Source organism: Motacilla alba, chromosome 2 (genome assembly GCF_015832195.1).
Source record: "Motacilla alba alba isolate MOTALB_02 chromosome 2, Motacilla_alba_V1.0_pri, whole genome shotgun sequence".
NCBI lineage: Eukaryota > Metazoa > Chordata > Aves > Passeriformes > Motacillidae > Motacilla > Motacilla alba.
In genome coordinates, this window is record NC_052017.1 from 68,260,096 (window position 1) to 68,272,346 (window position 12,251).

Consider the following 12,251-nt stretch of genomic DNA (forward strand, 5'->3'; position numbering starts at 1 on the left):
GCAATGCAGTATGGGCGCTCCTAAACCTTCCATCTACCCTCATCTGCTCTTCCAGGGGTGGCACTGTTTGCTTTGTGCCTTGTGCTGGCCCACACGTGCATCTGCCGGGAGCAGGGGCTCCTCCCTTCCATCTTTCTGGAAGATGTCTCACGGGAAAGACAGGTGGGACCCAGAAGGATGTGGGCGGCTGTGGGTTTGGAGAGATAGGACAGCTTTGGTGATCACTTTCAAGATGAAGTTTTCTCTCTGAGTGTCAAAACTGCCCTGTGATGGGCAAAATGAATAAACAGCTTCATTCCGAGACCTTGGGGAAAAAAAACCCACCACAAACAAAAACCAAAAACCTGAGTGCAATCGTTTCCCCTGGGCAAACAAAGTTGACAGTGGAACGAGTGGAATTGATGCAGGACCAGCACATTCCTGTTTTCCATTCATTCTGGATCAGCTGGTATTGAGAGAACAGGAGTTTAATGCTCTGACAGCTCCCAATTCAAGGGCTGATCACCCTTACCATAAAGAGGAGACTCAGGACTCAAATGCTGAATTGTCCCACTGAGCTCATTGTAGTTTAAATGCAGCAATTTTGTGTCCATCCACACTGTGAGGCATCACAAGGAGAGTGTTAGTGAACCTGCAGTCCAGAGAGTCTGGGACATTTGTCAGGTAAATAAAGCAAATGCAATTACAGATTTGGTATCTCTGGTGGGCCAATTGTTCAGTTTCTATCTTCTCCTGCAATCCAAAACATTACAGGAACTTTTGATAGCATTTGACTGCTGAGCTTTCTTTTGGTTTGGTTTTGCTAATTTTGAGCTTTGCATTATTTATGGGCCTGAAGGCAGGAAGAGAGATGGCTGAATTTATAAAAATTGCTTGGTTTGAAATGTATATGTCTCATTCAGTGTGGTTTTACCAGCATGTACTAGGCAAAGACAGGGCATCTATCTGCAAGTGCTTAGAGGTCACACCTTTGACATGTAGCTGGCTTTTTTTGCCAGCAGGATGAAAATGGCTGTGTGTGAAATTTGCAGGTTTCATTGCACCATTGGAAAAATTGTAGGGACTGATGAATAAAAAGCATCAAATCTCCACAGTGCTAGACCAAGACCACCTGGAATGCTTACCTCTTTCCTTAATCTTAACTAAAAATCCAATCACAATAAGCTTGTGCCATAATGGGAAGGTGACTTTGTATCTGTTTTCCTGGTATTAACTTTAAGGGCTGTATAGTAGTAGTAAACTTTGCCAACAAAGGTTTAATTATTAAGTCTACTTCCTCTCCTCCTGTAGTTTGCTGGCAGGTATCTCTTTAGAGACTTTTCCCTCTCCATTTCTCTGATGAATTTCAAGTTCAATAGGGACCTGAGCATAATCATTCTCTGGCTGTCCCTGGCTTAACACTCTGCCTGGCCCAGCAAGGATGAGCATTCTCTCACACAGGAGGTTTCTAGCTCTGGAGATGACTCAATGCTGGAATATTAATTCTAGGCTCTATACACTGTCCAGAACTCTGATGAAGGGGATGATCGGTGGGCAAAACTCCAAGGAAATTCTTGTCTATAATCTTTCTGTAATGTACCTTTTAATCTAAAAGTAAAGCATTATCTGGTCTGATTGATCCCCCCGCTGTCCAACAGCCATGAATATTATGCTGTAGAGCTGATTTTAGAGAAAGAAGTTGTGATCTTAGCTAATTTTGCATCATCTGTGCACCAAAACTCATACTGTGTTTCTCTAAACCTTCAGAGGGCTGAGGTGGGAGAAACTGCAGCAATTAACAGAACTGATGCTTGTGGAGAAGGGTTGCATTCCCCTGGGGAGTATGAATGCAGAATGGGAGGCTCCAACGGCCTTTGGAACCACTGTGGTTGGTGACTGACTGCAGCCACAACTTTTCACTGCACTGAAGTTCAAAAGAGCACTACCTGACATTTCCCAGAGATGCTGAGCTGTGGCCTAGCAACAGATGGCAGAAATACAAGGGTGTATGTGTAGAGTACATTGAGAGGATTTAATTTTCTCTTGGATTCTTATTGAAATCCAGTGAAGAACCACCTTTGCTCTGTATGTTTCACTGGGGTACAACTGTATTTGCAGTTTTGGCAATCTGTGATGTGGACAAGATGGTTAGGTCTTGGTTTATTCTCTCTGTTGTATGTCAACAAAATGCTTTCTCATTTCATCAAGGTCAGTACAGAGAAAGCTAATGGGGTATTTTGGCTCCACAGTCCTAGGGAAGAAGCTGGTCTTTTGTCTTCTTCCTGAGTTTTTCAAACATATCAGAATTCCTGTGTATTCAAGCTGCATGAAACTGAGCATTTAAATAGTCTTAGAATGATGAGACAATTATCCAGCACAGCTTAAATTCTTTGCATCTCTTCTGGAGAATATAGCCTCTTTAGGCTTTAAGATCCCAAATAACACAGTAGAATTTTTATTAAAAAAAAAAAAAAAAGAAAAGAAGTAGTACTTGCATTGTGCATGGTATTAGTTATTGGCTGTTTCTCTCTTCAGCACAAACTTTTGATGAATAATTTATTACAAAATATATTCCTCTGTAAGTGGGCAGCTCACCTCAGTGATGTTGTTTCAGGAACCCAATTTTAAACCACAGAATGAACTACACCTGGCTTTAAATGACAGGTTTTTTGAAACCTGGATTGAAGGCACCTTACTGCAAAACATCAGTCTTGGTTTCTCTAGGCTAAGAGGCTTCTTGGTAACATAGGTCCAATGGGTATCTCTTTGTTTTCCTCTATTGTTCTGCAGTTGCAAGTATGTTTGACCTGCCATTTCAGAACACCAAATAAAAGAAATACTGTCATGATTTCCGGAAAAAAATTGTCAGAGAAAAAGATCAGACCACTGCCTAGACATCCGTGGGAGAGCAGGACCACCAGCAACAAAAAACAAATCCCCAGACTAAATGTGGAAAAGCATGTTCCTTTACACCCTTTTCCCCAGCCTGAAGTGCAGCTACAAGTTACTCACCTAATTCTAGTTTTATTATAATGAAATCAGTGCTGGTTTGGCAGGGTGACATTTGACTTTTAGCATAATGTGATTTAGAAGGACAATTATTTTTCAGTTCAGAATGGCTGTAACATTTCCAGTGCTGCTAAGACAGCAATACTGCCACTTCTTTTCTGTCTCCTTACTAACCACAGATGAGTCTCTGTTGGTTTTCTATGTGGTAAAATTCTCCCCAGTTTTGGAAAGGCATGTGTCAGAACACATGTGCAACCCAGCATAATGCCCTGCAGAGCACACACTGCAGGAACATCAGGACAAGGACAATAACCCTTGGCTCACCACCCACTGACACTGCAAAGTTGATGGCTTCCAAAGCATTGCAACAGCAGCACCCTTGTGGAACCTGAAAACTTTGGCTCACATGCCCCACAGCAGACATCAGCAACAGCTTGGGGCAGCTCTGCTTCCTGGGAAATGTCACTGCTGGACATGGCCCTTCACTTCATATGGGAGCAAACAGGAACACGTGACTGGTGTGAGAGGGCAGGAAAACAACAGGATTGCATTTTGTTTCTACAAAGGGTAATCAAAATAGAGAAGCCTCTTGGATTTTAGGAAGCTGCATTCTTCACAAATGGAAGTTGTAGTCTACAAAGGAAGGCAATTCATGCACATACCAATATACGAAATCTGCTTTTTTCCCCCCTTTTCTGGTATCAGTTATGGCTTTAAAATTGCTTTTTAAATATGTCTAAAAGCCTAGGCCTGCCCACAAGGCTTTCCAGCTGTTTAAGACGCTTTGCAATGGTACATCCTTTTGCAACACTACTTATGACCTGGTTTTGTTGCTCCAAGGTGCAAGTGTGGACCTCTCACAACAAATGGCAAATGGCTTTTAAATGACAAGTTGGATATGGGCAAGATATTCCCTGGCAAAGGAAAAATAGTGTTAAAATAAACTTGGCCACATACTGTTTCACAAGCAGCCGTGGTATCATCTGCCATGAAATATCACGTGTGTTATCAAGCACAAGGAAGCAGGATGACACCGTTTATGTGAACAAGGAGAACAACACAAAGAGTTTCACGCCCATCCTTGAAGGGAATCCCTTGGGAATCAGTGAAGACAAATGCTATGTTGTCAGTTAAACTGCTAGATGTAGTATTCAAGGTTCTTAAAACAGATTTGAATTAGGAGATTAGTGTTCAGGTATTTAGACAGAGCATCAAAAAGAATGGAGAAAAAGAAAATCTTCTCTGTAGTCTTGCACCTGAACTCTACTTGAAATACCACTCAGGAGAGCAGTCTATGGGTTCTTCCTTCCAAAGAGTCTTCAGACGCTGGGTCCAGGCAGCCAGCATCTCCTTCCTCTTCTCCTCAGAGACATTCTCTGGAGCATAACAGATGTGAGGTTCAAGGACTTTGACACCACAGAAGTGCATGATTCCATGCTGGATTAAAACAAAAAAAAAAAAAAAGAAAGAAATGCCTCAGGAAATACATACTCCTAACTCTTACTTTCATTTGAAGAACATGGAAGATTCAAATCTGTTCTGTTTCTCTGATCTGATATCAGTCCAGGTCTCTTAATCTGTGCATTTATCAGGAGAAGGGAAGTAAATTGCTGTTAAACACATAGGACTGCCCTCTCTGGATACTGTATGCTGTTCAATTTGCAAGGATAAGGGACAGTCTAAAGTTCATTGTCTGGTTTGAACCTCCTCAGATTGTTCCTGAACTGCAGTGTGTTTTCACATCTACTTCCATGTTGGTTTCTTGGATATATTTTTTTTTTGTTTTGGTTTGTTTTGGTTTTTAAGCTTTTGCCTCTGGCTTAGCCATATGATCCTGTATGAAGACTGGTGCCTGTGGAAGTTCATCTTGCCATTTTCTCTCTGTGTGTTTCTGAATTCTGAGTTGTGTTTCATGTTTTTGTCACATTTACTTGTGAGCTGTGCAGCTGGACAGCTCCTCAGGGGTGAGGAGCTGGTAACTGCAATGGGGAGGAGATCATGGCATCCTTCACGAATTGGGTAACCACGGGGAACAGAAACCCTGCACACTAGAGCCAAAGGAAATCCTGTAACACCAGAGACACTGGAAGAGCTGACAGCAGAAGCTTTCCTCAGATTGCAAGCTGAAGGAAGGGGGACAAAACAAATTTTAAATTCCATGGATTTATGAAGTAATCTCAGGATTTTAGAGCCCACTTTATAACCTGCAGATGCTTGGAACAGGCAACTTAATTATTTCTTATTATGTTTTGTATAAAATAATCAATAAAAATTGTTTATAAATAGATGTAATAGTAAAAATTAAAGCAAACAGTAACCAAATATTCATATATTGTACCTGCATGGGCCATAGGAGATAGCGAATATCACCCCTGATTGCATACTTCTCTTTGCTTCCTCCCGTAGTGAAAGAAAACAAGGATAATTTGTCCTAGAATTAGGAAAGTGGTGCTTGAGTTAGACATGTTTATAGAACAGTGGCTGTATAGTTACAAAGATATTTGGGGGAACCTGGACAGCATGAATTTCTAGAGGAGTGGGTGCCCACTTCCTTCCCAGATGTTCCAAGGACTGGCAGTTCTGAGGCAAAGATTAATGTCATACAATTCCATCAATGGACTTAGTGTCTGGTCTTTGGGCAGAGATGGGTTAAAAAGAAAACCAATTATGTGCCTGACACCCTTATGTGAAGGAGGGCTGATCCTTTTTCTTCTCATGTAAGATTTGGAAAACTGTAGCTGGAAAGCCCTCCATTACTGTGAAAATCTCTATTCCTGTCCTCTCTGACTGCAGAAATTTTTTGCTTAAGTCCCCCTTCAAACTTGGGCTTGCTTAACCACCATGTTTCTTCTGCTCCTGTGATTATGTTATTAGCCATGTGCTCAGCTTCTCTCATCTCAGTTTTAGCTTCTGTAATCGAACTGACATTTTTCCAGTGCAGTATCCCAAATGTCCTGAGACTGTACTCCATCTGAAGCTGTGATCATTGGGGATTATGCCTATTTCTGTCAGCAAGGCAGCCATTTCTGAAATTTAAAGAAACTGAAATGTTTGAAACCGGTAAGAACATCTGAACTAACAGATTAACGTGCAGTGAAATAAATGTGAAACTAATATTGATTGCTTTTTGATGCTGCATTTGTTACCAAATAAGATCTATGAGAGATAGTGGGATAGAATTTTCCAGGGATATTCCCAGTGCTGTGGGGAGTTAAAAATGGATGACTTGACATCTAGAGATACTGCTCTTGCCAAATTAAAAGCTACAGAGAGGAAAAGGTTCAAAGTAAATAGTTGCAACAGAGGCTCATACTCCAAGTATTTCAGATCTCTGATTAAGTTTTATAGTTCAACTCCAACCTTTGACATCTAATCCCAGAACAGGACTTTGACACCTGGTGTGTCAGTGATAAGAGAAGTCCTATAGTGGTGGGAAGACAGTAATTATTGGAAGTGAATTGATTTAAACTGTTTGCAAACTGTATGCTACCACAGTACACACTGATACTCCTAATAAATGATAAACCCCACATAGCAGGCCAATAAAGATCTATAGGAAATCATTTAAATCTTTTGGAAATGCTGCAGTCTCCTTATTTTCTTACCCTCCAGACAGTGTGAACAACCCAGAAAATCACTCAACATATAACCAAAGCATTATTTCAGGGAAGCGTAAAGTGAGACCTCTAAGCAACTGCAATGGAAAAGAATGAACAAGGCCCCATAGAACATGGTGCAAGCCTTGACCTTAATAAAACAATTCCAAAAACATACCTGGAGCAAACCACCATCATAAACCTTGGACAAATCGTAAGCAAAGCCTCGGACCAAGACTCTGTCCATCCAGCCCTTCAAGATTGCAGGCATGTTGAACCAAAACAAGGGAAACTGGGCAAAGAGAAAATTACCTGGTTAGCACAGAGAGTCTGGGCCACCCTTAGGCCTGTTGTACAGGACAAATCCTGTCCTCTGAACCTGCTCAGATCCTGTACCTTCTCCAGCTCTCTGTTAGCAGAGGTAGTAATTATGCCTGGCAAAAGAAGCTGAAGTGCTTTCTGTTTGTGGTAACCTCAGGGCCAGACCTGAGCACCTACAGCACACCAGCACTGTGGGGCACACAAGGGTTTCCATGCAGAATAAAGATGGAATAGGATGAAGTAGGAGGGTGCCATTTAATTCAGATTTAAGACTGTACAGAATCATGTCTCCTATGGCTGAAATGCAAAAGAGTCGAATATCTTATCAGCAGGATTGACATCTGGTGATGAGTTCTGATGTGACAGTCTGGTGACAAATGCCAGGAGATCATAGGAAAGACTTATTTTCAAAGCCTGCTGACATTATGCCACCAAGCCATGTCTAAGGCCAATGGGGGAACACAAAGAAATGTAAGGCTGCTACTTCCCTTCAAAGTACTTTGTGATTTGTAGACACAGGGGAAAGAGCTGGCACAGTGGAGAATGGACGTGGACTCTTAAGTTCCCTAATCAATTCCCAGTAGTGTTTCTGCAAATCAGCAACAAATGAGAAGAGTCTACTTGGGAAAGCCCAATTCCCTGACTCCACTGGCTGCCTCCAGCTCCTTGACCAGGATATAAACCTTCCTCTGCTTTCTGCCAGCCTACCTGACATCCATGGTCACATATGTCTTTGTGCATCCATCAGAAAGTCTGGCCCAGTGTTGGGGTGTTCCTGGCGTTGCTGTTGTTTCAACCTGCATCATTGTGCTACTCAGTTACTGGATTTGCTGTAATAATGACCCAGATAATTGTACTACGGATCTGTAGTTTTTACTGTACCATTACCTAAAGTTGACATCACAACTGAATTCTGTTTAAAATAATGACCTGAAAAATCAGCAGGTCTGCTTCCTGCACTTTCTTCTGCTCTTCAACCAGGTCTTTGGACAAACCTCCTCTCTTGTAAGCTTCCCAGGTTTCCACACCATAATTGAACGCTTCTGAGTTGTGCAGGTGACCTGTGGGTGGAAATGAACAGTCACTCCTTGCTCCCTGTGCAGTATCAGTGCCAGATAAGAGCTGAATGCAGGTTGCCATTCACAGTTCTGAACTGAGTTACTGCTTTCCATTTTCCCCACTTTCTTGTCTGTGTTGGATATTCAGCATCATCCCAGCTGATGGTGACTTGATTTTAAAAAGGAGAGGGGAATGTAGGATCTCAGAGTTCTGAAGCTTCACTTTCCTGTAGCAACACAGGAAGTGCAATGTGAGGACCCAGGCTTGCCTCAGGACTCTGGGGATGCAGGTGGAAAATGTAAGAGAATGTTGTTAATTGTTCTGCCTCTGCCCTAGGGCTTACTGAGGCCATCCTGCACTTGTAAGCACTATGGAGTCGCTTTCCAGCCTCTAAAACTGGGAGATTCACCAAGGGATGGGGAACCAGTATTGGCCAGCTCTACTGATTCCATGAGCAGGTCAGCAGTCTCTAGCAGAAGACAGGGGCAGTTGTAGCCTCGTGAACTCAACTCCAGCAAGTCCCAGAGTGGTATCTGAAGGCACTTCCCCTCCATGAGAAATGGACTTTAGAGGCTGATTATGGACACGTGCTAATGTGTTTCTTCCTGTCGGTAGTCTCCCTGTGCTACAAAGTTCATGTTCAGGAGTGGACTTTAGAAATGCAGATGTCTGGTCATGAATAAGTTTCTTATTAATGAAATAAGTTTCTCATTAATCTCTTGATGATCTGAGGGCTGGAGCAGCTGTCCTATCAAGAGAGACTGAGAGCTGGGGTTGTTCAGCATGGGGAAGATTTCAGGGAGACTTTTTTCAGCTTTCTGGTACCTGAAAGGGGGGCTTACAAGTCACTGGTTTTTGAGAGAGGCATATTTTGGCTGGGCTCACCAACAATGTCATTCCTTGTTGCTCTGGGCTCAAACTGCATGGCGTATAAATCAGACACGGTGACAGTGCAGCCCTGCTTGGTCAGCTCTTCCACAGCAATCTTCAGCAAAGATCCATTGAAGGACTTGGGCTCTTGATGTGCATAAACTATCAGGACTTTTTTCCCTGGAGGCAGAAAGAAAACCAGGAGATCATTGCAGTCTAGGAGGCAGGTGCAGAACAGTTTGTAGAGTTGGGGCTCATTCCCCGCTCTTTCTGTAGTGTCTTTTCCCAAGGACACAGAAGCAGTGAAAGCAGAGTGACAGTGGCAGCATTTGACTCCTGCTCAGCAGCACTGAGTGACTCCTGAGGCCCTGACTGCTGCATGTGCCCAGCCCAGCAATCCTGTGCTACACTGGGCTTTCCTAGGTGGAACTCAGTGGACAGAGGGGCTGTCCCATAGCAGGTCACACTGCCCAGCATCAGCAAAACACTGGCCCTCCTAGTGAGTCAACAAGGAAAGAGGAAATATTTTCTTTGCCATAGCCATTGTTTATAGATAACCAGAGAGCAAAATTTACCGGGAGTATTGAAGATGACCAGGTCTGCAAAACATTCAGCTCCTGTTTCCTGACTGCCAAGGCAGAAATTCAGGCATCTCCTGAGTTCAGTTTCTCTGGTGCATGGCTTCAGCCCAGAAAAACACGTGCCAAGTGACAGACAAGTTTATGGTGTCACGGAAAACTAGTAGAAACTGAACTGAATATTTAATGAAACAACTCATTTTTAACGTAAATTATATGGGGCAGTTATTTCACGAGGGTGCACAGTGTCCATGAAACAAGAGCTATGCAAAAAAGACAATTAAAAATTGCAGGTCAAATGTTATCATAAATTCAACACGTGTACAAACTTTTTAAACTCCTCTCTATATGTTATTCTAGAATATAAGAAGCAGTTGCCTCTTTGCTGTTCCTACCAGCTCCCAGCAAACAGGGGGCTCTAGGGAGTGTCTGGAGATGGACAAGCTCCCCAAAGTGCTCAGTTTGATTCTGCAAAGCTGCCAGATTTTTTCCCTTTTGATGGAGCTGAGGGCGCTTGGGCAGAGTGTTTAGAGAGACTGGAGTTTTACAAGGCATCAGTTACTGAGGTTAATTCAGTCGTTTGGAAATGTAAGACCTCAGTGTCTCAACTAAACACGGCAGAGGCCCCATCCCTGAGGTGCCCAGCGGCCACCCTGGAGCGAGCAGCGTTTTCACCCGCATTTGCTCTTACCTGCCATTGCTGGGGAGCTTCACTCTTGATAATCTGGTACTGCCTGAGAACTCAAGTGAGAGATTTGCTGGTGAGGAACATCAGGACCAGGTGCGAGGGGAATCGCCGGGCGCACGGCGCCGCTCCCGGTCCCGTGCCGCCCTCTGGAAAGCGGCTCCAGCACGGCCCCGGTGCCCCTGCCCAGCGCAAGCCGGGCTGCCCTTACCTGCTCCCCGGGGCCCGGAGCACACCTGCGGCGGGGCTGGGAGCGGCTCTTCATAAAATCACTGAATATCCTGAACTGGAAGGGACCCACAAGGATCACCGAGTCCAACTCTTCCCGGCGGCCCGGCCGGGCCAGCCCTAGGGCAGCGCCAGCGCGGGGCGGGTTCAGGATCGGCGCCGCCCGCAGCCACGGCTCCGGCTTCTTTTCCCTCTGCATCTGGTTTCATTTGACACCCCCCAGTTGCAGTTCTTGTACTGTGAGTGGCAGTGAAGGGGCAGTCCGTGCTCTACTCCCTTGTCCGCTGGTGATTTTGTGGACTTGCAGCGTGTGCCGGCTGAACCACGTCTTTCCTGGACTGTTCTTCGGTGGCGAACTATTTTCAGAAACCGCTTTGTACTTTCAATCCTTCCCAGTGCTCTTCTCTGCCCCTTTCCAGTTTTACTGTATCATTTCTTGAAGTGAGGGAACCAGCTCTACGCATAGTTTTCACACTGTGGACATGCCTTGCATATACCAAATAGTCTGATGGTTTTCTGCTCTGCGGTCCCTATAATCCCTGATGTAAAATTTGTGCTTTTTTGCCTGCTATGGAGTGCTGAGCTGATGAGTGCGTGGAACTATCTGTCATAATTAGAAGATTTTACTCCTGTGTGGTGATAGTCAGCTCAAAGCCCTTTATTTTAAAAGTGAGGCCAATCCAGTTGTTTTGTCTCCCATAAGCAACTCTTAAGGTTCACAGAGACTAAAAATAACTTTCACTTGTCTAACCTCCTGAGCAGCATTCAGAGCACTGTGCTGGTCTTAGTTCTCATAGAGGTTAGAAACAACCCATCTGCTCTATGAACGACTTACCTATTGGAGGAATTTGGCACAGGTTTGTAGCTTAAATACTATTCTTCAAACATATTGTAGGTACACTTCCCTACTAGTATCTAAAATACTTCTACTCTTGATTTGTAGCCCCAAACCCTCTAAAGAAGATGAATAACTTTTATTCCCCAAAAATCTAATCAAGAAACTTGATAAAAATTGATTTTCTGTCGATTTTCTTGGGGCAGGCATGGGGCACATAGCAAAGAAGATTGGAAATAGGTTTTTTTAATAGCTGCAGTATTTGCTTATTGGTCTATTTATTTAGAAAGTTTCTGAGTTGGATTTAATTCTGTCTTCAGCTTGAGGGGAACAAAACACTCATTCTTAAAGAATGACCCCCACATCAATTGCAAGTTGTTTATTCTGGCATGGATACATCATCAGTTCTTGCTGAAACTGTTTCACTGCAGAAAAATACTTTATGGTTCGGTGAAGGAAAAGAGAGAAAGTGGTCATCATTTTATTACTTCGGCACTGGGATGACCTTGGAACAGAAAAGCTCCAGTCTTTATGTCAAGAATTGCTGAAACTTTTAACATGAAACAGCAGATGAGTGCTGTAGTGATGCATTGCAGAAGGTGAGGGTAACCCAGGTTCTTGTTCATAAATCCCTTGGAGAGGATTAGAGGGAAACAACACTGAATAATTGGTAAAGAAATGCTTCCTAATGTCCAGCCTGAACCCTGGTGCAGCTCTGAACCATTCCCACTGTGATTGGATCCAGGAGAGGAGAGCTCAGCACTTCCATCTAAACTACTCTGACACAGACAGGTTTCTTGCTTCAAGGCAACAAAGAGTTCAGTCATAAACACAAATTTCTTCAGCAATTGAACTAGATGAAAGTTTCTCCCTTTCACTTTATCAGATGGCACAGGACACAATGTTGTGATGCACAATAGCTGTTGTATAAACTCGTGTGGAAATGCTAATACTGTATTTGTGTGTGTATGTGTGCGTTTTCATCTATACAAATTGCATACTGTGGGTTAGAGTGCAAGGGATGGTCATCTTAAAAATAAATTAATTAGGATAAATTAAATATATTAGGATATAACCGCACAGGAACTATT

The 12,251-nt window shown here is 43.4% G+C and overlaps 1 protein-coding gene across 1 annotated transcript; it reads right to left on the reverse strand.

Moving 5' to 3' along the window:
• Nucleotides 1–3,787: 3,787 nt before the first annotated feature.
• On the reverse strand, nt 3,788–10,681 carry NQO2 (N-ribosyldihydronicotinamide:quinone reductase 2). The gene is made up of 7 exons (XM_038129235.1): nt 10,309–10,681; nt 10,104–10,146; nt 8,850–9,014; nt 7,836–7,966; nt 6,763–6,876; nt 5,327–5,419; nt 3,788–4,425 (listed from the first exon to the last, which is right to left on the reverse strand). The coding sequence occupies exons 2-7, from the start codon at nt 10,108–10,110 to the stop codon at nt 4,252–4,254; spliced, it is 684 nt and encodes a 227-aa protein (XP_037985163.1). The 5' UTR covers nt 10,111–10,146; nt 10,309–10,681; the 3' UTR covers nt 3,788–4,251.
• Between the last annotated feature and the right edge of the window lie 1,570 nt (nt 10,682–12,251).